The 24,651-nt window shown below is 65.5% G+C and overlaps 2 protein-coding genes across 5 annotated transcripts in view; one reads left to right on the top strand and one right to left on the bottom strand.

Moving 5' to 3' along the window:
• The window catches only part of PITPNM3 (PITPNM family member 3), a 57,680-nt gene extending 39,185 nt beyond the window's left edge, over positions 1 to 18,495 (top strand). The window contains exons 9-20 of one of the 3 annotated variants that reach the window (XM_059149039.1): positions 276 to 460; positions 2,297 to 2,469; positions 3,455 to 3,625; positions 4,564 to 4,758; positions 5,172 to 5,320; positions 6,326 to 6,442; positions 8,432 to 8,548; positions 8,809 to 8,957; positions 9,201 to 9,350; positions 11,336 to 11,519; positions 13,598 to 13,726; positions 14,824 to 18,495. In XM_059149039.1, coding sequence (XP_059005022.1) covers positions 276 to 460; positions 2,297 to 2,469; positions 3,455 to 3,625; positions 4,564 to 4,758; positions 5,172 to 5,320; positions 6,326 to 6,442; positions 8,432 to 8,548; positions 8,809 to 8,957; positions 9,201 to 9,350; positions 11,336 to 11,519; positions 13,598 to 13,726; positions 14,824 to 15,126 — 2,022 coding nt within the window. In that variant the 3' untranslated portion in view covers positions 15,127 to 18,495. Of the gene's footprint in view, positions 1 to 275; positions 461 to 2,296; positions 2,470 to 3,454; positions 3,626 to 4,563; positions 4,759 to 5,171; positions 5,321 to 6,325; positions 6,443 to 8,431; positions 8,549 to 8,808; positions 8,958 to 9,185; positions 9,351 to 11,335; positions 11,520 to 13,597; positions 13,727 to 14,823 lie in introns of all 3 variants that reach the window. The other 2 variants (XM_059149038.1, XM_059149040.1) reach the window with 2 other exon arrangements.
• A 423-nt stretch (positions 18,496 to 18,918) lies between these two features.
• On the bottom strand, positions 18,919 to 23,161 carry PIMREG (PICALM interacting mitotic regulator). 2 transcript variants are annotated; one of them, XM_059148403.1, is made up of 5 exons: positions 23,080 to 23,161; positions 22,250 to 22,578; positions 20,889 to 21,148; positions 20,338 to 20,433; positions 18,919 to 19,711 (listed from the first exon to the last, which is right to left on the bottom strand). In XM_059148403.1, the coding sequence occupies exons 2-5, from the start codon at positions 22,541 to 22,543 to the stop codon at positions 19,645 to 19,647; spliced, it is 717 nt and encodes a 238-aa protein (XP_059004386.1). In that variant the 5' UTR covers positions 22,544 to 22,578; positions 23,080 to 23,161; the 3' UTR covers positions 18,919 to 19,644. The 2 variants fall into 2 exon arrangements, with proteins under 2 accessions (XP_059004386.1, XP_059004387.1); XM_059148404.1 differs by having other exon boundaries at positions 18,919 to 19,876; positions 23,080 to 23,159.
• Positions 23,162 to 24,651: the final 1,490 nt, after the last annotated feature.

Raw genomic sequence — 24,651 nt, 5'->3', positions numbered from 1 at the left:
GTGGGACAGGCTGGGGGTCTGACTCCAGGAGGGGCCTCTCCTGGGGGAGGTGACGTCAGCCCCACACACGTGTCCGAGGTGATTTGCCTGGGTGGGTGGCTTCGCAGCCCTACGGGACTGGGGCCTGGCATGGGCTGGGTCTAGAGTCCCAAGGGCCGCCAGACCCCGGCTCCCTCGGGAGCGCCCCCCCCCCCATCTCAGGACAGAGGGCTTGGCGTCTCCGGTGGCATCTCCAGTGGCAGCAATGCCCTTCTGTCCTCTGTGTGGCCCCAAAGGACAGCCCGGTTGTGGTGAGCGAGGCGTGCAGTCTGGCCGGCAGCAAGCGCCTCAGCAGGAGCAGCATCGACGTGTCCAGCGCGCCCGAGGACGAGGAGCCTCAGAGACCGTTGCCTCGGAAACAGAGCGACTCGTCCACCTATGACTGTGAGGCCGTTGCCCAGCATCACACCTTCCTGTCAAGGTGAGCGCCCCTTCTTGCGCCGTGTCTGCGGCAGAGGGGACCCGGCCTCGGAGGTGGCCTGTGCCCTGCCCCTGCTCCGCTCCGGACCGGCAGGGACCCGGGACAGCTCGGCCCCCTCCCCGGGCCTCGCTGCCCCCTGCCCCGCCGACGGTTCTGAGGAGGTGGTCTGAGAGCAGACAGGGTGTGTTTTGGGAACGGCTCCAGGAGTGTGCTCTCCGTATTCCCCCGAGGGCCACAGAGGCCCCCACGGGGGAGCTTCTGGGGTCACATGGCCCGCGTCCTCGGGCCCCAGGCCCCAGGGTGCTGCCTCCTGCCCAGAGCTCTGTGAGTTGCCTGCACCCGCATTCAGGACTCAGGCCGGTGCTGGCCCATGCGGGGAGGGACGCCCTGGCCTCTGTCCTCTCTGCTTCCTGCCCCCTTTCTTACCGTGACCTGTCCTGGGAGGTCATCACAGACTCTGCAAAGCAGACCTGCTCTGGGCGTGTCCAAGGCCCTCTTCCACGTGCACCATTCATGTGCTTCCCGCACGGGTTTCCTTGGACAAGACCCCTCGTCTCGCGACCGTTCCTGACTTTTTCCCACGTGATAAGTAGTAGGGAGCATTCTCCAAGGGGAGTATTTCATCAGTGAGGACGTCTCACCTGGTCGCAGGACTCCAATCCAGGGCTTCTCCCAGCTCTTGGGACTTGCAGGCAGAGCCCCGGTGACCCTCCCTGTGCGAAGACGGTCCCGAGGGTCAGGGCTGTGTCCCAGGCGCCCTCCAGGAGGGGCCCCGGCCAGAGCAAAGGCTCTGCGTTGCCGAGGCTCAAACCGTAACGCAGCTCATGTCTGGGTTGCAAAGTGAAACCACGACCTTCCCAGTTCACCCCTTTACGAGGGCCCGGATCTGGAGACTGGGAAGAGGTCGGCGGCTTTGCTCTGTGCTGCGGGGACGGTGGCCGTCTCTCGGGCAGTGACATAGCTGGCGTGTGGTAGGGACCGTCCGGATCCCCCACGCGGACCGCGCAGCCCCAGCGCCGTCCTCACCATGAGAGGCTTGCGGTGCACAGAGGGGTGTCCGGCCTTCAGGTCCAGCTCCCGGACGCTCGCTTGCAGAGGGCAGGCCGCTCACCAGCACTGGTCCTGTTGGGACCCTGTTGTGACCTCCAAGATCCCCTCCCACGCCCACCTCGAGGGTTCTGGCTGAATCCGCGTGCCCTTAACCGATGCCTGGATCAGGGCCCCGGACGGTCTTAACCTCTGAGCTGCGCTTCCAGGCCAGCTGGCAGGTCAGGGAGGCCCCCAGCTCTGCAGCCCGTCTGTCTGGCCGTGTACTCTTGTCCCCAACAGGGTGTCCGCCTGGGCTCCGAGGGGCAGCGGTGCCTGGGGTGGGACTGGTTGGGATTTGCGGGGTTTTCTCCGCCTCCTTTCTCCGCAGGCTGCAGGGGAGGGAGGTGACAGCTGGCTGCATCTGTGTCTGCCGGCTGTGAAGCCCCTGGGGCCGTGTGTGTGGGCTGGGCCTCCCTACAGAGCCAGCACCATGGGGCGGGGCTGCCCACGGGCACGGTGCTCCATGTTCCAAAGTCCTCAGCCCCGCTGTGAAAATACAGTGCTGTCGGAGGGTGGCCACGAGCGTCTGTCCGAGAGTCGCTTCTGGCTGCCCGCCAGCCCTGGCACCGGAGCCCCCTAGGTGGAGGGCCAGTGACCCCAAAGCCTCCCACCTGGCCCTCAGAGGACACGCGGGCGGGCCGTGGCGGCTGGTACAGAGCCAGTGCAGACATGGAGGGCCGGGCTCTTCCTGCTCAGCCCGCATGCAGTCCCTAATGGCCCCGCCGGCTCTCTCCCTCCTCGGGACAGCATCCACTCCAGCGTGCTGAAGGATGAGGCTGAGCCCCCTGCGCCCAGGGCATCCCAGCCACCTGAGGTCAGCCTGGGCCGCCTCGACTTCGACGTGTCCGACTTCTTCCTCTTCGGCTCGCCCCTGGGCCTGGTCCTGGCCATGCGGAGGACGGTGCTGCCCGGGCTGGACGGTGGGTGGCCTGGGCCATGGCCCGAGGGGCCTTGTGTCTCTGCAGCAGCCATCAGGCCCTCCATCTGGGGGAGAGGGTGGGGCACAGGGAGAGCAAAGGGACGGGGTTGGGGGAGACGGCCGTGTCCCCTGATGGGGCAAAGGCGCGGGGGGCTCTCACACCCCTGTTCAGAGACGCCATGTGTGCTCCCTGCTGCCCTCCTTCCGCGGCATGCAGGCTCACAGACCTGTGGCAGCCGGTCAGCACACCCGGACCCCCAGCCTGGGACGGCTGCCCCCCCCCCCCCCCACTGACCTACAGCTCACGACCTGCTCCAACCAGTGCTGTCACAGGGGAGTCCCAGAGACTAGGGCACCTCGAGGCTCCGCACTCCAGGACTTCTCAAACTCCTTTTGCAGCAGAGCTCCCCCAACGTGCACCTGATGGGACAGAAGAGAAGGGGGAGCCCTGCCGGAGCAGGCTGGGGGGTGAGGCAGAATCCCATGGCCGCCCTCGGTGTTGCCAAGGAAACCTAGGGCTCCCGGACACTGGAGCGGCCAGTCTCCTGAGCCTGGCTGGCGGGGAGCCTCAGTGGAGACGCCTGCTGGTCTGCAGGAGGAGTGTTCTGCCGCTCTGGCCGCTGGAGCCCAGGGGCTGGGCCTCTGGGGAGGGGGCCGCTGTCTGCCCTATCTGCCCAGGCAGCGGCTACGTGAGAGCAGGACGGGTTTGCCGGAGTCTGACCAGGAGAGAGCAGGGGGCAGGGCGGCTGCCTGAGCAAGGACACCGGAGAAGGGGACACGAAGGCTGGGTGGGGAACTGCAGCGCTGGGCACCTGCTGCCGCTCCTGGGGGCGGGGGCTGAGCGCGGGACTCAGCGTGGCGGCTGTGTTCCTGTGCGTAGCCGGGTCGTGGCAGGTTCCTGAGCAGGGGGTGGGCGACTCAAAGCTGCACTTGGGGGTGGGGGGGGGCAGGAACTAGAAGGGCCCCGTGCACCCTCTCACCCGCAGGCCTCCACGTGCGCCCCGCCTGCGGCCAGGTGTACAGCTTCTTCCACTGTGCCGACCCCTCGGCCTCACGGCTGGAGCCCCTGCTGGAGCCCAAGTTCCACCTGGTGCCGCCGGTCAGCGTTCCCCGCTACCAGAGGTTCCCGCTGGGTGACGGACAGTCCCTCCTCCTGGGTAGGCTCGCGGGGTTTGCGAGCGTGCTGGGCCCCGGGCTGGCCCCACCAGCTTGCCGATGGGGGACCAGCCCCCACAGAGCAGGTCTGCAGGCTCTAGATGGACAGGTGGTGGGGGAAGCAGCTGCCTCGCCTGCCTTCCCAGCCCTCGGTGGTGTGCACCTGCTCTGCGGGAGGCGACGGGGGGCTCAGGCCCTGCACCCCGGTGGCTTCCCGCGGCTAGCACCAGCATATGGCCCGAGCTGCTGACCTGGACTGCAAGTCCAGGGGTCCACGCTGGGTGCTGACGCTGGAGGGGCAGGTCTGGTAGTGTCCCAGCCTGGTGGGCATCACGCAAGGGGGGGCCTTGGACCATGGCACTGGGACAGATGGGGACGAGCTGTAGGACAGGGATCCAGAGGAACTTTGCAGGGGGAGCAGGGACACGGCAGCTGGGGGAGGGCCAGTGACCTCTGGGGCTCAAGTGGGGTGAGCCAGGCAGGGGTGGGGAGGCCTGGATTGGATGGTGGCCCAGGTGAGGAAGCCTGTTGTGAGCTCCAGACCAGGTCGGGGGGAGCTGCTGGGCCTGCGATTCGTTCAGGCTTAAAAACCAGCCCAGCCCCGATCTGTAACAGAAACTTAATTTCCAAAAGTCCTAAGAGTCAGGAGCTCCCACTGACAGAAGTGGCTCCGCACCTGCCCCCGTGCACCTTCGAATGCGTGGCCCTGCCCCGGGCTGGAGAGCCATGCGGCCCACGCGACCCAGGGAGGCTTTTGTATGAGAGAGCATGTGGTTCCGGGTCACCTGCGACCTCAGCCCGTGCTCCACAGCTTGTGCCTGCACGACCCATGCCTTAGAAAAGGTCAGGGGTGCAGAAGGCCCATCGGGGGCCCCAAGGGGTGGGTGGTGCGGGCTGGGGGACACAGGACCATGGCCCAACTGTGACATAACCCCCACAGCGGATGCCCTGCGTGCCCACAGTCCCCTCTTCCTGGAGGGCAGCTCACGGGACAGCCCGCCGCTTCCGGACGCCCCCTCCTCGTCTCCCCAGGGCCTGAGGGCCCAGCGCCCGGAACGGAGGACGAGCCAGGACAGCTCCCATAGTGAGAGCTCGGCGTCCTCGGACAGCCTGGCACCAGTGGGTGCCTCCCACGGTGAGTGAAGGTCCTTGGGGCCCCACCTAGTCGGAAGTCGAGGGGGCCTCCCCAGGGCAGCTGTAGAGGGCAGGCCAGGAGCCGCAGAGGGAGTCCAGACTGAGCCCTGAGCTTTGGGCCTGGACAGGGCCCTGTGGACCGAGCCCTGGCCTAGACTGACCTCAACCCCCGCCCGAGCCCTCTCCCCAGCGTTCAGTTTTCCCACTGGGAGTCCCTGCATCCCGGGATGAGAGTGGACGTCTCTGTGGGGCCGGCGCCCACTGCCAGTGACCATGTGCAGCCCCCGCCCTGGGGGCAGGCGGGCGAGGGGCTGTGGGAGGCCGGGGGCTCCGTGCTTTGGGCCCACACGGCCCCGCGGGTCAGTCGGGGCCCAAGCAGGCCACGCTGTCCTCACCCCACTGTCGCGCCCACAGTCACAGCCAGGTGGTGGGGCGCCAGGCGCATTGACTACGCCCTGTACTGCCCTGATGTCCTGACGGCCTTCCCCACCGTGGCCCTGCCACACCTCTTCCACGCCAGCTACTGGGAGTCCACGGACGTGGTGGCCTTCATCCTGAGACAGGTGCGGCGCCCCTCCCCAGAAGGCCCGTCCCGGCGCGTGGGGGAGGGCTGCCTTGCCGGCCACCCTGGGCCCCGGAGCCGTCAGCCAGGCTGGGGTCATGCGGTCAGGCGGTCGGTCGCCAGACGAGCACTGGCTTTGGGTCGGTGCTTTCTAGAAAACGCAGGAGAGAGTACCTGGGTGGACGTCCCCGTCTTCAGACACAGAGACAAGTGGTCAGTGGCTACTCCTCCAAGGAGCTCAGTGTCCTCAGAGAGGCTGGGGGCCAGGGGTGCCTGTGTCCACGAGAAGCTGGTTCTCCCCCCCCCTAGGTGGGGCCCAAATGCCCCTCACTAACAAACAAAGGACACCTATAGTCCCCCAGTGTTCAGGAGGTGGCAAGGATTTAGGAGATCTGTGCGGAACCGGCCAAAGGCCAGATCTGTGGTCACGCGCCCCCGGATGCGGAGGGAGTCCCCTGGGGAGGGAGCCTGGGATCTGGAGGACTCAGGACAGTCCGGGAGGGCGGGGCAGCAGCGGGAGGGGAGCAGACCTCTGAGCGGGCAGGGTGCCTCCTGGAGAACGGTGCTGGGGCCTGGGGCGAGCCTGCCAGCCGCAGATACAGGAGGGAGGTGGGGCAGGTGGGAGCCTTGCATGGGGTGAGTGTTTCATGGGGTATGACCGTGGGAGCCACGGAGAGATGCCACGGTTCTGGGAGGCACAGAGACCATCCTCGGGACGAGCACTGGAGCAGCATCTTCGGGGGATAGAGAGTACGCCCAGTGCGGAGGGGCCAAGCAGGGGGGCTGTGTGGGGAGTGCGGCAGGAGCAAGGCCCGGAGCAGGCAGAAGGGGCCACAGCCAAGCCCCTGAGATTTCTGGAGCCCTGGGTCCTGCTGGGTCCTGCCGGGTCCTGGGGCTCCCAGCCCCCCTGAGTGTCCCAGGCTGGCAAGTGGGCCTGACGCCCCAGACAGAGGGAGCCGGGCGGCCCCGGGTTGACCTGAAGCCCTGTTCCCTCGCTGTCCGTCAGGTGATGCGCTACGAGACGGTGACCGTCAAGGAGAGTGCGGGTCTGGACCCCACGGCGCTGAGCCCCGCCAAGCCCCGGGAGAAGTGGCTCCGTAAGCGGACGCAGGTCAAGTTGCGGGTGCGTGCACGGTGGCTGCTGGGAGCGGGGGCGCGGGGACCTGGGCTCCAGGGGTGGCTGGCTGGGGGGAAATGCTGGCTCCGGAGGAATCGCTGGAGGTACGGCCTCCATAGGTGTGACCTGAGTCAGAGTGCTGTCCATGACCGTGGGGCTTGTGCCCCGAGTGTGGCCTGCTGTGGTACTTGCCAGGACAGAGGGAGAGGAAGAAGACGGAGCAAAGGACTCTCAGGCCAGGCCACGCAGGGCTTCGTGAGCAAGAGTCACCTCTGCGGGGTGTTGAAGTATGAATAGGAGTTTGGGAGGCATAAGTGCACGTGCCGACTTGGCCAACTGTCCTCGAGTGTGGGTGAGGCCACTGTTTCCCGTGTGGCAGGGAGCGTAGGGCCTAGGACGGAGCCCCTGCCCTGGTGGGCCCCTCGAGTCTGGTGGGAACATTGGCTGTGCACCCTGAGGTGATCAGTGCTGCGCGGACCGGCCGTTTTTGTGAACACACGTATTGAGACAGAGCCGCGTTTGACACCACGTGTACACCTGTGCGGCTCCATGGACCTCGGCAGGGTCACCGACGTACGCAGACCTCACTGCCGTCTGTTCTGGAACACACTCATGGCCTTGGGGGCAGACGCCTTGCTCGTGCCCCTCAGCACCCCACCGCCCGTCGATTCCCCCACCTCCATGTGCGGGTCACACAGCGTGCTGTCGTCTGCATCTGGCTTCTCTTGTGGGGCGTCTGCGTTCCAGGCGCCTCTGTGGCCGAGCAGTCTCCCTCGCAGGGACCTACCGTTGTCCCGTTCACCGGCTGCCGGGCGTTCTGGGGCTCCTCCTTCATCTGCTGGAAGCAATGCTGTCAGCCTTCGGCAGATACAAGTTCTCACTCTGGGGGTGCAGACCTGGCAGGGAAGGGCGGCTCGGAGCGGCAGCTGCTATCTGTCTGTGGGAGGAGCCGGCGAGCTCCTCCGAGGAGGCTGCACGGTTTTGCACCCTGTGGGGTGGGGGGCAGCGATAAGGGGTCCCGCCACCCTGGCAAGTGCACGTGGGGTCTCCTGGTGGCGTGGCTCTGCGTTCCCTGGTGACAGGCAATACGGGCATCTTCCATGGTTTATTTGCATGATCAACTCTTCACCCTTGAGAGTTCTTGGGGGGGCCTGTGGCGACTGTGTCTAGGTCAGGATCCTGACTGCTTCCTCCCTGTGTGCCCAGCGCCCAGCTCAGGGACCCATGCCCTCGAGGGGCCTGTGCTGAATCACATGCAGGGGCTTCCTGTCGAGGTGCTGGTGCTGGGCTGGCCTTTAGGCCACGCATATTTGGGGCACCGGGGTGAGCCGCGGCTGGGCCGGGAGCAGCGGGACGCGTGCCAGAAGGTTCACGCGGGGTCAGCTGAGGATCGGGACTGCATCCCGGGCGTGACAAGTCCACGGTGCTTTCCAAAGAGGGTTGGAGGGGAGCCCAGGCAGGTGTGGGGAGAGCGCTGGAGGGGGACGGTCACTGGCTTGAGGGATTCAGGTCTCGGAGCGAGGCCGAGCGTGGTGGGTGGGAGGGAGGCCTCGGAGCCGTGGGGTGAACAGAAGCCACAAGTGCAAGGACAGAGGTGGCGGGAGGTCACAGACGAGATGACTCGGTGTCTAGGAGGCCCCAGAGCATGGTGCAGGCTCCCGCAGCCTCCTCATGCCATGGCCTTCTCACGCGCTCCCTCCACTCTGGCCCATCCCCCCGTCCCAGTAAATGGCTGCGGGATGTGAGCCAGGACCCGGGAAGGAGGACAGTCAGGGGACCGGCTGCTGCTGTGCAGGACGGTCAGGAGCAGAGCAAGCTCATCTGTCCCTGGAGACAGCATTGGAGTCCATGGGCCCGTTTCTTGAGGATCCCATGGAACCCGGCTCAGAAGGTCTGCCAGGAAGGCGTGGTGCAGCAAGGACACGTCCCCCTGCCTGTCCCAGGGACAGTGTCGGGAAGAAGCCAGCCCCGGCTGAGCCCGCTCTGTTCTTCCAGAATGTGACTGCGAACCACCGGGCCAACGACGTGATCGCGGCCGAAGATGGCCCCCAGGTCCTGGTGGGGCGCTTCATGTACGGGCCCCTTGACATGGTGGCCCTGACCGGAGAGAAGGTACGGGGTCCACACTGCCCCTTGTAGGCCGCATGTGGCAGGAGGGGCAGAGGCTGGCGGGGGCGGGGGTTGCTTACTGCCTGTAGCGGGGAGGTGGGAGCCAGGAGAAGATCTCAGAGGGGAGCCAGGGGAAGGCGGGTCCTCGGTGGGTCTGAGAGGCGGGCAGGGCACTAGGCGGAGAGGGCAGTGGGAGGAGAGCTCCCTGGCAGGGCCCTCCCCATCCCGGTCTTCAGGGAGTCCCCACCCTCTGCCGTGGGCAGGTGGACATCCTGGTGATGGCAGAGCCATCCTCGGGCCGCTGGGTGCACCTGGACACCGAGATCACTAACGGCAGTGGCCGGATCACATACAGCGTGCCGCGGCCCCGGCGCCTGGGAGTTGGGGTCTACCCCGTGAAGATGGTTGTCAGGTGAGACGCCGGCTCATCCCCATGGCCCTGCCAGCTGGGCCGTCTGGAAGTGGAAGCCTCGGGGCGCCTTCCTGCGGGCCCATGACTGTCCGTGGGGAGAGAGGAGGACAGACGGGGCCGCCAGCCAGCTTCCTTCTGACCCCGGCCCCAGACTGAGCTCTGACCCCAGCTGCAGGCTGACCTCGGGCCTCAGGCTAACAGCTGACTCGGACGCACGGCTGACCGCAGGCAGGTGCCTTGTAGGGGCGACCAGACTTTTGCGACGAGCTACCTCACGGTGCTGCCCCGGGGCATGGAGTGCGTGGTGTTCAGCATCGACGGGTCCTTCGCAGCCAGTGTGTCCATCATGGGAAGTGACCCCAAGGTCCGGCCAGGCGCAGTGGACGTCGTCCGGTGAGTGCTCCCTCCCCGCAAGGGGGGTGTCCTGCCGTCGGGGCTGTAGCCCGCAGCCCGGGGAGACAACCGCATGTTCTCTGGGCCGGGAAGTCCTGGTCTCAGGGACTCAGGGTCCCCTGGAAACACCCTGCCGCTCGTGGACCCCAGCTCCCCGCTCCCTCGCCGCGTCCGTCCATCCCTGCAGAGGGTCAGGCCCGGCCTCCGGGCTTCCAATCCCAGACACGATCAGAGTATTTGGGCGAGAAAGGGTTCTGCGTTTAGCAGCCAAACGTAACCGTTCACCTTTCTGTTTCTCCTGGTTCCGTGGGCTGCCCGGGCTCTGCCGGGATGTTGTCACATGTCCCCGTGACTTGCAGCCAGGTGGCTGTCTGGGCTGGGGTCCCACATGGCTTCTGTACTCACGTGAGCTCCTGTTCCTTGGTGGGGCTCGCTTACTGTCTGTCCACGTGGCTGCCCCCTGTGGCTGGTCTCCTCAGCACCAAGGGGGAAGCTACAAGCCTTCTTATGCCCAGCCTTGGGAGTCACGGTGACCTTCCCACTGTGGTCTGTGGGTTGTATGCAGTGGCGGGTCCACCCAGACTCACGGGGCAGGGACCACGTGCAGGTACGCATGTGGGACATGCGGCTCCCTGGGGGCTGCCTCTCAAGCCCAGCAAACGCACGGCTCCAAGCGAAGTCAACAGTGGACACTCTCCTGCTGGGCTGGTGCTTCTTGGGAAGCTGGGAAGGCTTCCTGGAGAAGGGGGCCCTGAAAGGCAGGGGTATGCGGAGGAGAGGAGGAGAGGAAGCCACGGAGGCTGCCCAGGGGACGGGTCAGCCACAGAGCCCAAGGCTTATGGGCCACAGCGCTGCCTGTGTGTGGCTGTGGGGGATGGACGCTTCGGGGCAGAACGCTGGGGGTCCCAGGTGTGCAGAGGAGGGAGACCTTTGGACACGACACGGGGAGCCAACAGAGCAGTGGAGATAGGTGTGTGAAGCCACATTAAGTATAGCCAGGTAGCTGCCCTGTGGCACACACCGCGCCGCGCACACCTCTCTAGGCGCATCTGGGACTGGTCCCTATCGGCCAAAGGACAGCCCTCTCAGGGCTGGGGCAGTGTCCACTCATTCCCCCACCGTACAGTTGGGCACCAGGGTCCTGGGGGACTGCCCAGGCTGGGCTGGAGTTGGGGTGCTGTGAGCGAGGGCAGAGAAGCCAGCTGAAGGGGAGGGGGGTCAGACCCTGCTGGAAGGAGATGAGGAGGGACGGGAAGGGGGGACATGGGGACAGCAGGGCAGGCAGAGCTGGCTTGTCTCTGTTAGGAAATGTGAGTGCCATCAGAGGCCCCTGGGAGAAGGGGACAGGAGCAGAGGGGGCAGCAGTGGGGGTCAGCTTGCTCGTGGGCATGTGGTGCCTGTGGGCCATCTGGGAGATGTCTGGCTCAGCTCCCTGTGACTTTGGAGTCCTTCCCCCTGGTTCTCATGGGGTCTCCTCAGAAGGGCTGTGGGGTGTGGTTGGGGGCTGGGGGGGGCTGGGTTCTGTGGGGGGCTGCAGGGAGGCTGCAGGTTGCAGGAGGGACAGCAGGTGGGAGAGTGGGTAGGGGCTGGGGGCTGCAGGTGGGGGGTGGGGGGTGGGGGCTGGGAAGGGCTGGGGGCTACAGGTGGTGGTTGGGGGGCTGGGGGCTACAGATGGGAGGGTGGGGGCTGGAGAGGCGGGGGCTGTAGGTGGGAGGGTTGGGCTGGGGTGCTTGGGGGCTGCAGGTGGGGGTTGGGGGCTGGGGGGCTGGGGGCTGCAGGTGGGTGGGTGGGTAGGGGCTGAGGTGAGGGGTAGAGGCTGGGGGGCCTGGGGGCTGTAGGCGGGAGGGTGGGGGGGCTGGGGGCGCTGGGGGCCACAGGCTGGTGTGTAGGGGCTGCAGGTTGTGGGGTCTGGCCCGGGCAGAGGCAGGTGGGGAGTGTGGCGGTTGCAGGCTCCCGGGCTGGACCTGTGTGCCGTGCGCCTGCAGGCACTGGCAGGACCTGGGCTATCTGATTCTGTACATCACGGGCCGGCCGGACATGCAGAAGCAGCGGGTGGTGTCCTGGCTGTCCCAGCACAACTTTCCCCAGGGCATGATCTTCTTCTCCGATGGGCTGGTGCACGACCCCCTGCGGCAGAAGGCCATCTTCCTGCGTAACCTCGTGCAGGAGGTGAGTCCCTGCGGCTGGGCAGAGGTGAGGCCGGACCTGGACGCTGCCGCGCGCTCCTCCCCTCTGTCCTCTGCCTGCAGCCCGCGCCTGCATGCAGAGCGCATCTGTGAACCTCGCCGCGAGCCTGCACAGCTGGGCGCGGTGGGTGCTGTCCGCAGGGGCCCATGAGGACAGCCAGGCTCCCTGAGGCTCGGTGACTTGCCCACAATCCCAGAGTCCCACGATTCGACCTTTATCTCCTGCCCCCAAGCCTGAACTCTTGTCTCCGTGCGTGGTTGCTCATTCAGTGGACATCTCAGTGGCCGCTTTGCTCCGTCGGGCCACTGAGCTCTGCTGTCCTTCCGGCACCGTGAGCCAGGGCGGTCCTCGTGGTGGGACTCAGGCCCCAGCACAGCATCCTCGGGGAGCTCCTTAGACAGGAGCACGCTCTGCCTCCGCCTCCTGCATCAGACACAGCACATGGGGCTCGTTCTGTACTCGGAGAGACCCTGATGGAGAGCGACCCAGGGCTCAGGGTACCCACAGTCTTTGTCTGTGGGCCTGGACCTAAGAATGGTTTCTGTAGTTTTTAGTGGTTAGGGGGATATCCAAAGGGGGATCATGGTTCATGATGTGAGGAGGACGGGAAACACAGATTTCGGCGCCCGTGAACACCGTTGTAGTCAAGCCCGGCTGTGTCCCTTGCTTACACGGTGTTCACGCTGGGTGCAAGTGTGCAGAGCCTACGACACTATCTGAGCTTTCACAACCAAGTCTGCCAGTCCCTGATCAGAGGAAGAAAGACAGGTAAACTGACAGCCTCGTGGTCCACCATGAGCACAGGCCTCTCGGCAAGGAGGACGGGCATGACTTTGCTGGGGGAGGCGACACATTTTGAGCTGAGTCCTGAAGTGAGAATGTGAGTCTGCCGAAGAAACAGCCTGTGCAAAGGCACTGAGGTAGACAGAAGCCTGAGATGTTCTCAGGCTCGTGTGTACAGGGTCAGGCCCAGGTCAAGCAGGACCGGAGGCCTGGAGGTCATCAGAGGCCTGAAGGTCATCAGGAGCCTGAATGTTGGAAGGCCTTGAAAACCTTGCAAACCAGGCTGACCATAAACTCTGCTGAGGGGAATGGGGAGCCATGGAAGGGTCGAAAGCTGGGCAGCGGCAGTGACTGAAGCATTGCAGAAAGTTCCCAGCACGGTCAGACAAATGAGAGGTGGGGAGGCCAACAACGGCGAGACTGACCCAAATCCAGGGGCTGGCCGTGGGGCTGAGAGAAAGGCAGGGACTGTCGGGGACTCTGGCAGGGGAAGGGTCAGGTCCCAGGGCTGGTTGGGTGGGGGTGTACTCCCTGCTGGCAAGTGCAGTGTGAGCAGGGGTGGGACTGGGCGGGGCGTCCCTCCCCATGGAGGAAGCCCCTGGCTGGTTCACAGCTGGGGCACAGCTGGGGCACAGTCCTCCCCAGGGCTGGTGGTGGCCAGGGTGGGAGGTGGGACTCGGGCAGAGTTTTTCTGGGGAGCAGGAGGAGGCTGTGGCACCAGAACCGCGTGGTCCCCGAGCCCCTAGAAGTGAGAAGGTAGACCCTGGAGCAGTTCCGGGGATGGTGTGAGGCAGGATGAGGGGCCCCGGCCTGTGAGGGCTGAAGCTGTGAGTGACTGGGAGGAAAGGAGCGGGCGCGCCACGGGGATGGGACCTTCAGAGCCCCGAGAAGCCATTCTGGGTTCAGTGCCAGAGGCCACTGTCCTTGAAGAAGGCAGGGTGGAGGTCCAGGCAGTCGGTGGGCTGTCCCCAGCGATGGTGGGACCAGAGTGGGGGCTCAAAGCGAGCAGTGTGAGGGTGGCCATCTCCAGGGGTGCCCAGACCCATAGCCGGTGGACACTGCAGTCCGGGCTCCTGTGGACGGCACAGGTTGTGGGTAGGGGGCCAGACAACACGGGCCTCCAGTCCTGGCCCCGTGTCCCCTGACGCCCCGTCCAGTGGGGTCCGCAGGCGCTGGGGTCCCGACTTCCCCTGCAGCTGGCCTGGGGTACAGGGCGGGGCGGGACGGGCGGCTCCTGCAGGGGCTCGTGGGGTGAAGCGGCCAGGCCTGTGTTTCAGTGTTTCATCAGAATCAGCGCGGCCTACGGCTCCACCAAGGACATCTCGGTCTATAGCGTGCTGGGGTTGCCGCCCTCCCAGATCTTCATCGTGGGCCGGCCGGCCAAGAAGTACCAGACCCAGTGCCAGGTGGGGCTGCTGGGCGGGCCTGCGGGAGCACGGGGGCCGGGGGGCAGCGTAGGCGGCTAATGCTTCTCTCTGGTCCGTAGCCCTTCATTCATTCCCCCCCGCGCTAGTGGGTACGTGCCCTGGACCAGGCGCCGTGTGGGGCGCAGGGGGTGGACTCAGGTGTCCTCTCATCCAGTCCAGCGGGGTAGAGGGAACATAAAGGCCTAATGCCTGACTAGGAGCACGGGGTGGTAGCCCCCCCAGGGAGGAACAGCTAAGACGGGGGCAGGGTTGGTTTTCGGGAGTTTGAAGGACTTGTCCAGGAAAGGCCTGGGGTCCGAGGAGCACTGGCGGCAGAGGTCGCGGATGACAGCTGGAGCCCCAGCTTCTGGGGTTGGGGGCAGGGCCTGGCTTACAGCCTCTTCCTGGCGTGGGTCAGCAGGCAGGTGCTGCCCTCCCAGGGACTGAGAGCAGGAGGAGGAGGGGATTGAAGGGAAGGTGATGATCCCCTGGAACGAAGGGTGTGAGGGCGACCAGCAGATGTGGGCCAGAGACAGCGCCCCCAGGGTGGGACCCGGGTTAGAGGCGGTGCCCCGCCCAGAGGGGGAACCGAGGCGGGCTTCTCTGGCTCGGATGCACACACCTGTCCTGGGGCTTGCCCCATGCAGATTCGGACTCTGGAGGCCCGGTGGGGTGGAGACTCTGCCTGCTACGGTCCTGCAGCTGCTGCTGGTCTGGGGAGCTGGGGTCTGAGGACCCAGTGCGGGGGTGGGCAAGAAGGCCACTGTGGGGGCCAAGACCTGATGGAGGTTTGTGGGGTAGGGACTGGGTGATGGGACAGCCTTGCATTTGGGGGATTCAGTGGCAAGTGACAAGAACGGGGGCTTCCCCCCGACCCTGATCAAGAATCCAGAGGTCTGGTGTGCCCCACGGGTACAGATGGAAGGGCTCAGAGATCCAAGGCCTGGCAGGGAGCTGTGCGCGGTGGTGAGCTCCCTGTTCCCGCCAGGCTCCACGGGGAAGCTGGAGACCATGCTAGGGCTGTGAGGGGCCACACTGGTGGGGGCAGCATGGGGCCACTCCCGCCTGACGCCTGTCCCCCTCGTCTGCCCCTGCAGTTTCTGAGCGAGGGCTACGCTGTGCACCTGGCAGCGCTGGAGGCCGGCCACCGCTCGCGCCCCAAGAAGAACAACTCACGAATGGTCCTGCGCAAGGGCAGCTTTGGCCTGCACGCCCAGCCCGAGTTCCTGCGCAAGCGGAACCACCTGCGCCGCACCATGTCTGTGCAGCAGCCCGACCCGCCCGCCAATCCCAAGCCTGAGCGGGCGCAGAGCCAGCCCGAGTCCGACAAGGACCATGAGCGGCCCCTGGCCGCACTCAGCTGGGCACGTGGGCCCCCCAAGTTCGAGTCAGTGCCCTGAAGGCCAGGCTGTGTGCAGAGCAGGGGGGCCCTGCTGGCTGCCCGTGGGCTGGGAGGAGCTGCTGCTCCCCGAGACGGGCCTTTTCCTGCTTTTTCCCTCCCGTGTCTGTCCAGCAGTGTCCAACAAGAGCGGGGAGGGACCCTGCCGCACCCGGGGGGGCTCCCCGGGCCACGAGGGGGAGATCCCAGGGTCTGTGTGCAGCCCCAGCTGCCTCCCTGTGCGGTGCGGTGACCGCAAGCCCAGGTCAGGGCTGCTGTGGGTGTGATCCTGGGGAGTGGGCCTGCCTGGAGCAGGAGGGCTGGACGGAGTTGACCATCCTGCTGGGTTCCTAAGGCTTTGGAGGTGCCGGGCAGGGAGGGGAGAAGCCCCCAGACCGGGGACCAGTGGCCCCTGGCAGGCACGGCTTTCTGGCTGTCTGCTGGAGGGGTGAGCGGCATTGGCCCCATCCTTCTTGTCGTATCCTGGATCCCTGTCTTGGGCCTCCTGGCTTTCCTGGGGCCAAGTGGCCACTTTCTGGGAGTGAGAGGATATCCCCTGGGTCCTCCTGTGTTTGCAATGTCTGTCCAGGGCCTTGGGGGGTCGGGGTCTGGTGCTGACGGTCTGTCCTCCTGCGGCTGTCCATTGTCTCCGTCTTGTCCTCGGTATTGTTACCATTCTCCTGTGGCCCATGAGGACAGTCATTCCTCTTCCCAGGGCCCTGCCTGGCGCCCTCCCCTATGAGGCTGCAGCCATGAGCTCAGCCATGAGCTCTGGCCCAGCTGGGCTGGCTGTGAGACCTGGAGCCCACTGCTCGCCCTCTCTGGGCCTGCCTTCCATATGGGATTGGGTGGGTCTCCTTGCTGAGACTGGTGCGGGTTTCTGATTCCTGGGCTGTCTTGCCCTTGGAGCTACACAAAGCCTGGTGTAGCTGCACGCAGCCTGAGGGGGGCTCTAGGGGCCCCTTGCGGGCATGGAGCGCCCCACCAGTTCACAGGAAGCCCCTGGGAGGGGGATGGGGACGGGAAACTGCGAAGGGCTCCCTGCACCACGGGGTAGCTTGCTTTCCACTGCTGCCCAAACCATGTGTCCCAGGAACAGGGACATTGCCCCAAGGGTAGTGATCTGACTCGCCCTTCCCACCTCTGCTCAGACTGATTCTCACTCTTGGCTCCTGGAGGGCACAGAGCTGAGACCCAGGCATTCTGGGGGTTCATGTGATTTTGGCTCAAACTGTTGTATTCTCTTCGCTTCCGCCTGCCACTCCGCTGGGTTTGGTGCCCTCATCCTCCTGGCTCATCCCATGAGGTTGGCAGGGCTTGGCTCCCAGAGTGCGGTGCCCCTCAGAGCCTGCCCAAGGCATCCTGCTGCGAGCCCCTGCAGGGGGCCTGGGTCTCCTGCACCCCAGCTGCTGTCCCCCTGGGTGGCCATGGCCTGCTTCGGGGCCCCCTCTGGCTGCCCCAGAGCTGGCTCAGCTCCTCCAGACAGGGCTGCGCCCCTGCCGGGCTGCCCCGGAGCCTAGACGTCTGTGTCCGCCGCAGGCACCCACGTGGGCCCTGTGTTGCTTCCCGCTCGGCGTCTACCTCTTACAGCTCCCTCGTGGCCGGCGTTCTCCCCGACAGCGGCTGCTGGCGGGGAGAGCTGGCACTGACCTGTGAATTGCGGAGCAAAGCAGGCCTTCTGCTGGGGCCGGAGGGGGCCGGGCTCCCATCTCCCATCCCGCGCGCTCCTGGACGCGATTCTCTTCCAGCGCAGCAGATGCGTGCGCCCCACCTGCAGGGTGTCCTCCCCCGCCCGCCCCACCTGCGGGCAGCTCCCGCTCTGGCCCTGCCGCCCGGTGGTCCGCGGGGGCCACTCCTCCGTCCACATTCCATCCGTGGGGCACTCCGCGAGGCCGCAGCGCGCGCACACAGCCGCTTCCACCGTTTCCAGAACATGCGACACCGCACCGCGGGCGTCCCCTTCGCGGAACTACTGATGTGGGTGATAACAGTCTTTCGGGGGAGCTTGGCCTTCTCTGCCTTGCCACCCCCGGGCTGGAAGCCAGAGAGATGGAGACAGAGACCGCGCCAGGACCCCGCAGGGAACCTGCATCCTGTGAACGGGGCTTCACAGCCTGGTCTGGAGCTGGGGTCGGGGACCGGGCAGGAGGCCACCCCCCTCCTGTCCCGAGCTCGGAGGACTCGCGCAGGCGACGCTGAAGCCGGGCTCAGGCGCAGTGGGGTTCTGCGCGGGAGCCCCCCAGCCCCGCTTTCCCGGCGACTGCAGCCCACACGCACCCCGTGGATCAGCGGCCTGTTCTGTAGCGTCCGTCCACTCCAGTCGGAGAGAAACAAAGCACCCCGTGGTGCTGTTGTCTGGACGGGGGCCCTGCCTCTCCCCGGAGCAGTTCGCGACCCCGGTGTGGCTGCTTTCCAGAGAACCCTTCCAGTTCCTGGTGCGCCCGCTCCCGGGGGGCCGGTCGCCCCTCTTCCCGCCTGACCAAAGCTCCTCGTCTTTCCTGTGGCATGTTTGTTCTTCCTGACCTGGGGGCTGTCCTTGCTGCAGCGCTGCCTGACGCCCTCCTCCGCCCTCTCCCTTCCGGTGGCACGCGGTGGGCCCAGCCCGGCCGCTCTCGGGCATCCTGGGTTTTCTTCAGAAGTTCTCGCGACTCCTCCCTGAGGCTCCACAAAACACGTGTTTCAAGAAGCCAACTCTTCCTGAGTCAGGGTGAATGGCCTCCTGTCTGGGCGCGGGGTGGGGAAGAGCAGGTGTGGACCCCGCGTTCCGGGGGTGGCCGGGGCGTGGGCTCCCAGAAGCAGGGAGACGCTCGTCCTACCACCTGGGAGCCGAGTCTGCGCCCCCGACGTGGCCTGCAGGCAGAGTACGGCGCCCTTTTTAAAAAGAAAGTCAGACACCGGAGCTGGTGGTGGCAGGTGCCGAGATGGCGCTGGTTCTGCCTGGATGCCCCCGCCCAGCCTCTGTTCCCGCCCTGCCCGGGAGGGGCGTCCAGACCTCGGAGGAGCCTCGAGGCTTGACCTCGCCTTAAATAACCAATGTCCGGCCAATTCCTGGGGTTTGGGTGCCACGTGCTCTGGAAACCTATTCTCTTCGGCTCCGCCAAAAGAAACCACCCCTCTCTCCCTCTCTCCTTCTAGGCTTGGGGGAACTTTTGTAAAAATCACAGCTAGGGTCAGGTCCCTGAGCAGCAGTGAGGCCTGGCCCCGTCCTGCTCTTGGGGCCAGGAGGGAAGGTGGAATCTGACCTCACCCTCCCTGGGACAAAGAGTGGCCGGTGACAACAAGGAGGGGCAGGAGAGGAGCAGCCTGCTCACGGGGACCCCCACCCTGGGACCCCACTATCCAGTTTCTATTTGTTTACTCCGCGGGGGGTGGCCTGTCTGACCTTGTCCGTGGCCTGGCTGTTCCTCAGTGTTACCTGTGCGGGATGGTTCTGTGCTGACAACGGTTTCTCCCACTCCTCATGGCTGCCTTGTACAAAATCCGTTGGAGAACATGTAAAATACCAGATTTCTAACCAGACCCACGCCTAGCACTATGGAGTTCAACGATTTTTACAAACTGGTCTTGATTTTGATGTGAGCTGGTTTTTAACTCTCGAATGTTGTCACTGAAATAAAAACCTGATTTGCCTTTAAGGTGTTCTTGGTCCTGAGCAAAGCTGAGGGGACCTTTTCTGTTCCTCGTTCCCCGTCCCCCGAGCTGGGGGCCGGTGGCTTTGCCTGGGGAGGATGAGGGGAGCCCAGCCCAGCCCAGCCCAGCTGCCCCAAGTGGGGTGTGCGTGTGCGACACAGAGAACAGATGTCACAGAGGCAGAGTCTTTATTATGAAAAAGCATCATTGTCTCCAGAGAAGTCAACTGATAGGGTTTTTTTTTGAGTAAAATGACAAAGCAGATTCCTTAAATAATTTGCCGACAGCAGAAATGGCCACTGACCAGTGCTCCCCTCCCTGCCACTCATGGTACCCTGTGCTGAGGATAAATAGGGATCTGCGGGCCCAGGGGCTCGGGGCTCGGGGGAGGGGATGGCACGGGGACGGGAGCCAGGGTCCCTGGAACTGGGCAGTCCAGGGGCTGATTCCTCAAAGGTCTGCCTTCTGGGTGCACAGCTCAGGGCCCCCCGGGACCTCTGCTACCCGGGCTTCCCATTGTAGACACAGCCATGAAGTGTGGGGTGAGTTTCCAAGCCCAAAAGGGGAGGTGAGTGAACCACCCCAGCCTCTCCCCACGTGACTCTCAGGCTGGGGTGGGCGGTCAAGGACAGAATCAGATGTGGCCAGGGCAGGAGCAGCGGCCCCTCCAGCAGCCTCCACCGGGGTCCTTGTTAGCAGTGGCCCCAGGCCATCCTCTGGAGCTCGGGGGGACACATGGATCCCGGCGTGAGGGCACGGTGGTCAGATGTGGCTCGCTTCCCACAATACATAGTTCCCTTCATGCCCCCTCTGTGCTCAGAGCGGGGAAGTATGGGCGCCATGGTCATCCCCCCAGAACCAGGAGCTGGAAGGTGGCCGGTATGCTCGGCTACTGATGTGGTCTGTGAGGTCAGCGGCTCTGGCTCCAGGCAGGCGGGAAGCCTCGCACACTCCCGGCTCTGCTGAGCCCATCAGTTCTGTGGGTTTTTCCAGAAAAGGCTCTGTTCGAGCACTTGTTTGTGCGTGAGGAGGAGAAGGGGAGGAGGAGGAGAACCCAGGGAAGATGTCTGGGAGGAAGGCATTGTCTGCAGGCACGTCCTCAGTCACGGATGAGAGAAACGGTCATGTCCGTCATGTCGCCGCTGGAGATGGGAGGGCGGGAGGGACAGAGGCCGATGGGGCCGCCGGCTCGGGAGGGGACCTCCTGCCACATACCCGAGCTGGCTGGGCCCCACCCAGGAGCCCATCATGGCCATTGTATGAATGGGGGACTGGCCCCAAGCTGGGGCAGCTGCAGATCCAAGACTTGCCTCCAGGGCCCTGAGCAGACAGACCAGAAATGCCACCGTGGCCACAGAGCTCTTCCCAATTCCACGGGCAGGCAGGAGAGGGAAGCCATGGGGAATGTTGGAGGAAGGGTGGGTCTTTCCTCGCCTGGGGGGGTTTCAGGTGATGGACAAACATGGCACCAGGGCCTTACGTGTTTTGTCCCCCTCATGTTAGAGATGAGCAGAGGGAGCTCCAGCAAGGGGCAGGGGTAGGCCAGGGTCACACAGCAGGATAGATCCAGGGGCAGAGAGGTCCCCCAGAAATGCTGGCTCACCTCTCTTCTGCCACAATGGCCTCATCTAGCTCTTGGGACAGCTGCTGGAGATGCTGAAGTCCTGCTCCCACAGGCTCTAGGTCACTGTCAGACTCGCTGAAAGAGGGAGAAGCCGTGCCGGTGACCCGTGGGAAGCTGAAACGAGCCCCTCCCGAGCTGCCCTGGACCGGGGCGATGTCCAGGGGGCTGGGAACACCTTGTCCCAGACCCTCCCCACAAGGAGCGACACAGGCGCAGCTTAGAGCACCTGGCAGAGAACAGAGGCTCGAGGCCCAGGTCAAGGGCAGGTGACCTTGCAGACAGGTCAGCCCTGCTGTTGCCCCCATGGAAATGGAGCCTCAGCCTCCAGCTACCGTCTGGACTTGCTTCGGGCTCATGGGATACTCCTATCTTGACGGATAGGGAAACTGAGGGCCTGGAGGACCTCCCGAGGCCTCCGGCTGGCAGGGGATGGGGGTGCCGAACGCGGCTGCTGGCAGCTCCAGGTGCCCCTGGCAGCCACAAGAGGGGGCTCAGCTCATGTTGGGGGGCCCCAGCACTGCCCCTCTTACCTGGGGGAGCAGAGGGGCTCTGTGGAGGAGTAGGGGCTGCGGAGGGCAGCCTCCCTCCTGGACCTCCGCAGGGAGTAGGTGCGTGGGCCCCCACGGGCAGAGAGCCGGGGACCGTCCCTCTCCCATGGGTCCAGGGCTGCGTAGGCAGGGGCAGCTCCGGACAGCCGGGGGCCCTTCTGTGCCCCTCTCCTCCTCCTCCTGGCTGTCACCTGGGTCTCCACCAGCCACTTGGTGCCACTGTGGCAGGACTCCTGGATTCTCTGTGGCGGGTGCAGGGATAGGTGAGCTTGGCTATCGCCAAGGGGCGCTCTCCGAGAGCCGCGACAGCACCTCCCACCCCGCGGCCTGCCAGCAGGCACAGACACCAGCAGCTCAGGGGCCTGGGGGAGGGGCGTGGACGAACCCCTGGGAAATGGGTCCCGATCTGCCGCAGCCATGGGGAGTGAGTTCCCATTGACCCAAGTCCGTTCCCGGACCCGTAACGCCCCTGACTCTTCCAACAAAGCCCAGAGACTGGGCCTGCCACCGCCACCCCGCGGACCAGCCCCTGGTCTCACCCAGCAGTTCACGCTGCACCTTGGGCCAGCTGACAGGACCCAAGGGCCGTCTGGGGCTCCTCACTGCCTACAGCAGCAAGCCTGAGTTCCAGGGTCTCTCGGACCCGCCTGGCTCCTCTCCACCAGAACGTCTGCCCCAGCAAAGCCAGAGGCCGGAGGTCAGAACAAGACCCGTGTTCCGTAGGGCAGGTGGTGTGGCCGAGGGCTGACCATCTCATTTCGTGTCTCCAAGCCCCGGGGGAAAAATCCGTGCTGGGGCTCCTACAGACCAGACTTACACTTGGCTCAGGACCTCTCAGTGGAAGGTCTGGGGATTTCGGGTCCCCAATCAGACCCCAAGGAGAGGTCCGGCCCCATTCTCTCCTTGGGGGTGGGTCCATCCTCACGGCTTCTGTCCCTCCTGGGTGACACCTTCCCTCATTTTGGGTCCCTCATTGGGACCCAAAAATGTGTCCCAAGGAACACATCCTTGTGTTCCCATCCTTGCTCTCCACCCTCTGGCCACACCCAAGCTTCCCCCCAGCTCTGAAGAGGGACTCACACTATGTTGCTTGCCCTCCCGCTGCCCCTCTCCTGGGTGGTTCTGTGGTCACCTCCAGAAGCTTCCTGTTTGGTGTCCCCCATTACGCCCTTGCCTGTCACCCCACCACAACGCAGCTCTGGCCTCTTGCCAATGTGGGGCTTGGTTCCTCTGGACTGCGCACCTGTCCTCATCGGCTCTGACTCCTCATAGGGGCCCTTGGAGGCAGCTGTCTGATGCCACAGAAGCCTGAGCTAAGGGACAGGTAATGCCACCGGCCTTACCTGGGACACGGCACCCAGGGCGCTCTTAGCAGAGCGAGCCGCAGCCTGGAGGCCCTGCTGCCCTGGCCTGGGGCTTTCCAGGCGTTTCCAGGAGGGCCCTGGCCCGAGGTTGAGGCTGACGGCTCTCAGCGGCAGCCTCCTCTGCAAGTGTCTGCACAGGGAGCCCAGGGTCCCGCCAGAGGTCTCCGGATGGCCAGCCACAGGCCGCGGCCCGTCCTCCTCCTCCAGCTGTTCCTGGTCCTGGAGCGGTGTCCGGCGCACTGAGGTCCCCACGCCCGGCCACTTGGAAGCCATCTGCCTGGCCAAGAGATTGTTCAGCCCACCAGATCCTGGGGGGAGGTCAAAAGGGAGGTCAGCACGGCAGCCCCTTACCCTCCCGGGGCCCCACGGACACGAGGCAGCTGGGGCTGGGTGTGGAGGCCGCTGGCAGCTGTGGGAGCGGGAAGGAGGGTGCGTCCTGGAAGAGAGGTCAGAGGCGCAGAGGAGGGCGGAGGATGGGCAGGCCGCTCCGCCCGTCCTGCGGTCCCTGCCTGCCACTGTCCACAGCACCCTTCTTCCATCCAGCCTCCTTTCGGCTCTCCGCCGCAAGCGGGGAAGCAGGACCGGCCCTCGCCGACCTCCCTGCGCCGGAGCCGCGTCCGACGCCCTTTGGCAAGCTCGCGGGGGCCCGGGGCGCTCCAGCCGCGCAGCGCCCCCCCTCCCCCCCCCCCCCCCGGTCTGCGTCTCGCAGCCCCCGACGGCCCTGCATGCGCGCCCGTCCTGCCCGGATCCCCCCGCCCCGTCCGGTCCCGTGGGAACGGAAGCGCCGCCGAGCCCCGGGCCGCACTCACCCGACAGCCCCCCGCGCCCCCCGCACGCCCCGCCGGCCGCTCTGCGCCCACCCCGCCGGTTTGAATCTCCGCGCGGGTCCGCCCTCGGCCCGTCCTCGCCGCTGACTGGCTGCGTCCGCGCAGCGCGGCCGCGCCCGGAATCCAATTGGACCCCGCGCTCGCGGTGGGGCTGCTGCCCTCCGATTGGCTGGCCGCCGGGTTCCCGCGGGAGGGGGCGCAGCCGGGGGCCGCCCCTTTGTCTGCGCGGTCGGGGGTCCGCGGGGGGCGGTGTCTGCCCGGAGCGCTCGCGGCTGCCCGCTCCCGCGTGGGTGTGTCCGTCTCCATCCCTTGCCCTGTGTTCCCCAAACGTGCCCCCGCACTCTGGACCTGGGAGATCCTGGAGGAGGGGCCAGAGCAGCGTACCCCCACCCCCCCGCCCTCCTCCAGTCTAGTCCCCCTCAGGGCGAGTCCTCCCCCAACCCCTGCAACCGCACAAGCTCCAAAACTCGGCCTTTGGGAAGCTCCTCCCTCTTTCCCGCGACCCCGGGGCCAGGCCGCGTCCCCCCCACCAGGCTTCCTCGCTGCGAGCTTCACCGCCCCCCCACCCCATAGCTCTGTCCCGGGCCGTGCAGCGCGCCCCATCTCTGGCCGGTCTCCGTCGGCTCCCTAGCCCTTCCGCGTAGCTCGACCCTGGGCCGCGACAGAGCTGGGTCTCCCAGGCCTAGGCTCAGGAACCTTCCTCCCCGCAGCGGGGGATGGAGGGATGAGGGAGCTGCGCGCCACAGGAGCTGGTGTGCCCGCCCAGCCCTTCTGTGACGACCTCGCTGGACCCTCAGGGCAGCCTAGGAGTAAATGAGGAAACTGAGGCCAGGCGAGGTTAGGTGGGCCCCAGTGGCCCTCAGGGGACCAGGGTCCATGCGCTGCTCCTCAGATCTAGCCTGTGGGGAGAGACAGGGCGTCCGTGAACCGAAGAAACAATAATCAAAGAAAATGACAGTGAAGGCCCCCTGGGTCGCGTCGTTTACAGCTGGAACCTTCAGAATGAGCTAAGGGAGCCCAGAACGTATTTGAGCATGTGGGGGGAGACTCCTGGCACCGAGGGGCCAGTGCCCACGGTCAGACACCCAGCTCCCAGATGTGTGAGACTCAAGTTTCTGGAAACGAGTGGGACTCTGAGCGGTGGGCTGGGATGTTCTGCTTTGCTGTTTCTTTGTCTGACCATGGCTCTTCCTGTCCCTGCCTTCCTCACGTGGAGGCTGAGCTGTGGCCTGTTGGGGACAGGCGTGTGGATGGCATTAGGGGATTGGATTCCGGCCTTTCCCCAAGGACACAGGAGGGGGAAGGCGAGTGCCCTTATTCTCTGGAAAACTAAGCTGGGTGTGGGAGGGAGTCACTGAAGGAACACAGTCTCAGCTTGGCTGGGCTGCTCCCTTCTGTGTCCGGCCGTCAGAGGACAGTCCGCGCTGGCCCAGCCCTGACCCGGGCCAAGTGTGTTTCCTGCCCTGCCGCCCAAGGAGGAGCTATTTTTACTCGCATTTGGATGACAGCACAGATTTCCGAGGCTGAAGTGTCTGGCCGGACACAGGAGCACAG

The sequence above is a fragment of the Mustela lutreola genome, chromosome 15 (assembly GCF_030435805.1).
Source record: "Mustela lutreola isolate mMusLut2 chromosome 15, mMusLut2.pri, whole genome shotgun sequence".
Lineage (NCBI taxonomy): Eukaryota > Metazoa > Chordata > Mammalia > Carnivora > Mustelidae > Mustela > Mustela lutreola.
Note: the sequence above shows the minus strand (reverse complement) of the source record. Positions and strands in the feature narration are given on the sequence as shown.

Bases quoted from the DNA above. Each gene is read 5' to 3' on its own strand.
- PIMREG (XM_059148403.1), bottom strand. From the start codon at position 22,543: ATGGCTTCCAAGTGGCCGGGCGTGGGGACCTCAGTGCGCCGGACACCG. The intron at 21,149-22,249 runs GTAAGGCCGGTG...CACCCGCCACAG, and splicing joins CCCTGGGTGCCGTGTCCCAG to AGAATCCAGGAGTCCTGCCA. The intron at 19,712-20,337 runs GTGAGCCAGCAT...AAAAACCCACAG, and splicing joins GCCATTGTGGCAGAAGAGAG to AACTGATGGGCTCAGCAGAG.